At 44.6% G+C, this 3,847-nt stretch overlaps 1 protein-coding gene across 1 annotated transcript in view; it reads right to left on the bottom strand.

Annotated features, from left to right (window-relative positions):
- KCNK2 (potassium two pore domain channel subfamily K member 2) overlaps positions 1-926 on the bottom strand; it is a gene marked incomplete at its 3' end in the record, with an annotated part of 63,766 nt that extends 62,840 nt beyond the window's left edge. The window contains exon 1 of the mRNA XM_035901602.1: positions 731-926. Within this exon, the coding sequence (XP_035757495.1) occupies positions 731-926 (196 nt within the window). The remainder of the gene's footprint in view (positions 1-730) is intronic.
- Between the last annotated feature and the right edge of the window lie 2,921 nt (positions 927-3,847).

The raw sequence follows: 3,847 nt of genomic DNA, 5'->3' as shown, positions 1-3,847 counted from the left end.
AGGGGGACGAGCGGGGGGACCCCGGCCCTCGCCGGGGAGCGGCGCGGGGCTGCGGAGCAAGGCGGCCCCGTCCTTCCCGGCCTGGCCTGATTTTTAACCCGCGTGCTTTGCAGCCCGGTGTTTCGCTGCAAGGAGTTAACTAGGTGGGATCTAGGAGTCAGGGATGGTAGCTGCTCTCCTATCGCACCACGCACTGCCAGCGTACTGCCTCCTTCCATTTTAGTCTGATAGATCCATCAGAAATGCTGCTTCAGCTGTGGTTCCTGCCACTAAAAAGCCTGAAATTATTCTTGTTATCTTTGCCACGGGCTAACTCCCCAATTTCCCGGTCGTCTGTCACCTGTGACATTATCCACGGGTCAGTTGTTCACGCTGAGGTGATGACCATCTACACTCACCCAGAAGACAGAAGAGGATTTACCAAGAGAATCCAAAAACTGCTACCACAACCACTCTCTGAAAAGTCTCTGCAAACATGTTAAAAAATTACTCGCCATAACAAATGGGTATAGGTCACAAGCATTTAAAGCCAGAGGCTGTATCTGTAAAATGGCCACAGTCAGTCATACATCGGGTGTTTAATGGGCTATAATCCTGCTCAAATCAGCAGCACCATCAGCAAACACTTTAGAAGTCACTTACTTTAATGCTTCTCTGTATCAATGTGACATAATACAAATGAGCGTAATATTGAGTTCCTCAGGACTCCAATTTCAGCAACATCAATCACGCCAATCTTCCCCGGTGTGTTCACCCGTCTCCACGAGATGCAGCATAGGGCAGGAAGCTGCGCCCGCTATTTCAGTTTGAGCAGTATGGCTCATCGCTCCCCACCGCCATGGGCCAGCAAAGCCGTTGTCGAGTAACAAGAGCCCTTGGGCCCAATCCAGCAAAACCTTCAGTCGTACGGTCGACTTCATCAACATAGTCCCAGTCCTTGAACAACAGAAGAAAAGCGAAATGCCCGCTCCTGTCTGCTGATACTCCCTTGCTCAAGGGATTCTTGAAGATGAAAGATTTTCACACCTGGATCTTTTCTATACCAAAAAAAAAAATCATCATCTTTCCCCCTTTCTTCCAAAAAGATTTCTTAACCACCAGCCTATGTGAACGCCATCTGTTCCTATCTCATGGAAAAGAATAATTTCACAGGATTTCTTCCAACATCCTATGGGAAAACAGGCATGAAAATTTTCCTCCATGCTGACCTGTGTCTCTATAAAATATTGTGGAAAATAGTACCACATGCCTTTCTTTAGCAATCTAAATATTTGGGAAGAGATTTTGTTTTTCCTTGAGTGAAGGAATTATTATTAAAAGCTAAAAAAAGGCTCAGACTTACTGCCTACAATTTGACAATAGCTTCAGGCCTTAAATTCAGGCATTCCACCCAATGGGCAGAAACCGTTTGGAGATCCACTCCAGGAATGACTGCGTTGGTGCCTTAACTTTAATAGCTGAAGAGCTGTCTCTGTGAGAGTAATTATTTCCATTAATTACCTAGTAAATATCTCCAATATCTACTTTCAGTTGGCTGAGATTTTCTCCCTATTGTGATCCCAGGTGTAATCCTCAGCTGGAGTTTACCGCTTACTTAAAGTGGATTAGAGCTGTGCTTTCTCGCTTCTACTACAGATACGAACACTCCACATGCGGTCGGTACCTTTAACGACAGGCATCTTCAAGGCCAGCAAGAAAACCCATCATTCCTATTGTGGCGTCCAGCAAAAAACATTGTTTATAGCAACTCCTATTTTCTAGAGGCCTTATATAGCACCAGCATTTATTCTGTGGAGTCGTGCCCTCCAATATTTTTATTGTAATATACACCACACACAATTTGAATATTGTGTGTGACCACTTTGGCCTCAAATTTGGGACTGACGTTCAACCAGTTTGAAGCATCAGGCCTGAGCTTTACTAAACAAACACACTCAAATGCAGCATATCGCCGACAAAACATGCCACCAACTAACACAGACAAGATTAAGTAGCAAAAGGGGCTACAACATGGAGCTCCAACCTTGCAAGCAAATGGACTTGCTACTGAGCCAAACTAAAAAAAAAAAAAAAAGCTTGTAGGATTAAGTACATGCAGGTTTGTGTATTTCATGCTAGCATGGGAAAGACTCACAGTACAGGACTGTCAAATGCTGTCTAAAAATGTATTGGCATGAGTTTGGGATGGCCATATTACTCACAGACGGTGGCTGCTGGAAGCTGCTCAACTCTTTGAAATGTTAAAAGTAGGCTCAGCTAAGAGAGAGACGGGCATGCAGCATGCAGAGGAAGTCAAAGCTGCATGATAAACATAGCAATCACATATTCATACAACGAACAACTGTAGATGATCTAAACATAGCTTTGGTAGGACAGGAGCACGCTTGTAAGGCAACAGCTATTCCAGAAAAATATCACCCTACAATTTGAAAAGCATACATAAAAAGTACCCGTATCTGTCACTAACACTTTATTTTCCTCTTTCCAATTGCAGGAGCCATCCCCTCCCTGGAAGGCCCTGAAGAGCTTTGTGCCTGGAGCAAGGGGCTCCTGCTAAGCCCCCACCTCTGGGTGTAGTGAATGCTCTTCTCCTTTACCCAGCTGTGTAATAGCAGGCACCACAGGTTCCAGCCTTCTTCACTCTTATTTAGTTGCCAAGGATTTCTACGGTCCCAAGGGACTGTTATGGTGAGGTTTCCAGTGAGGGCATTTCCACCACTGGACTTCAACAGACTATTCATATGGGCCCCTACTGAATTCGCCGCAGGGGCCCCGCGCCTTTGATCAAACCACGTATTGCCATAGGCTTCAGGCCTTGCTGTGGACACAGCATCTTCCCCTCTAAGGGAAGCGGTACTTCCTCATGGCGTGAGAGCAGGAAACCTCCACCTGCCTTCCGAATGGGCCAAGCCATACACGCAGTTACACCAAGGATAAACCTTTGCTGCTGCTAAGTTTTATTACAACAGTGCTCAGCAGAAATACTACTGGACTTAGTAAGTTAATTTTAAGGCTCATTTTACTTATTCAGCGGGACTTACAAATGACTTGTGTCTTGACTTCTTTGGAGACATTAATAGATCTCTGTCAGTTCTTTATGGATAATTATGACATTAAGGCCATGCCATGTTACTGTATTCTGCCATTAAACCATTAGTCATATCCTGTGATGGGAATTTACACTAAACGAGAAACTAATGGCATACAGCCTGCTTCTCCTTTGAGCAAGTAAGACAGCCCATGTGCTTCACAGGCAGTGAGGACAGAGGGCTGCTCCCAGCAACCGCGCTGAGACCGCATCCTCCCGGCCCACCACCAGCCTTAGGAGGCCAAGGAGAAGGCAACAGGCAGGAGACACTTGCAGCTAAGCGATGCTCATCCCTCATTGGCCTCTGAAAACTGTAAAGCCCTAAAGCAGTCCCATTTAAAAATATGTGACCATTTTTAATTCACATTTTTAAGTGAGTTAAGCATATGTGGTGCAACTAGAATATGCATTAATGAGTTTTATCTCACTAGCAAGCTATTGCACCTACCCCGAGTGCCTGTCTTACAGTGTGACAAATTACTTGTTCAGCAGAAAAGCCATTGTTTCTCACCTCATCAATTACTAGAAAAAATGTTTACATGTGCCCATCTATTTTCATACAGCTCAGTTGTCAGTTTTAATTAGGGTTCTAATTCTTTCCATCACTGGTAATTCTTATCTATTTATCCACGTGCAGCAAGTGGGAAGTTGTTTTTGAACCCATAAAGTATTCACTGTTGTAATTAATATTTTGAATGTGTATTTTTCTTTACTGGCTTGCAAATCTCCCAGTGGGTTTCCTCCCTGCCTGTGTCGTGT

The sequence above is a fragment of the Egretta garzetta genome, unplaced genomic scaffold (assembly GCF_000687185.1).
Source record: "Egretta garzetta isolate BGI_Z169 unplaced genomic scaffold, ASM68718v1 scaffold319, whole genome shotgun sequence".
Taxonomy (NCBI): domain Eukaryota; kingdom Metazoa; phylum Chordata; class Aves; order Pelecaniformes; family Ardeidae; genus Egretta; species Egretta garzetta.
This window is presented reverse-complemented; position numbering and strand designations above follow the sequence as displayed.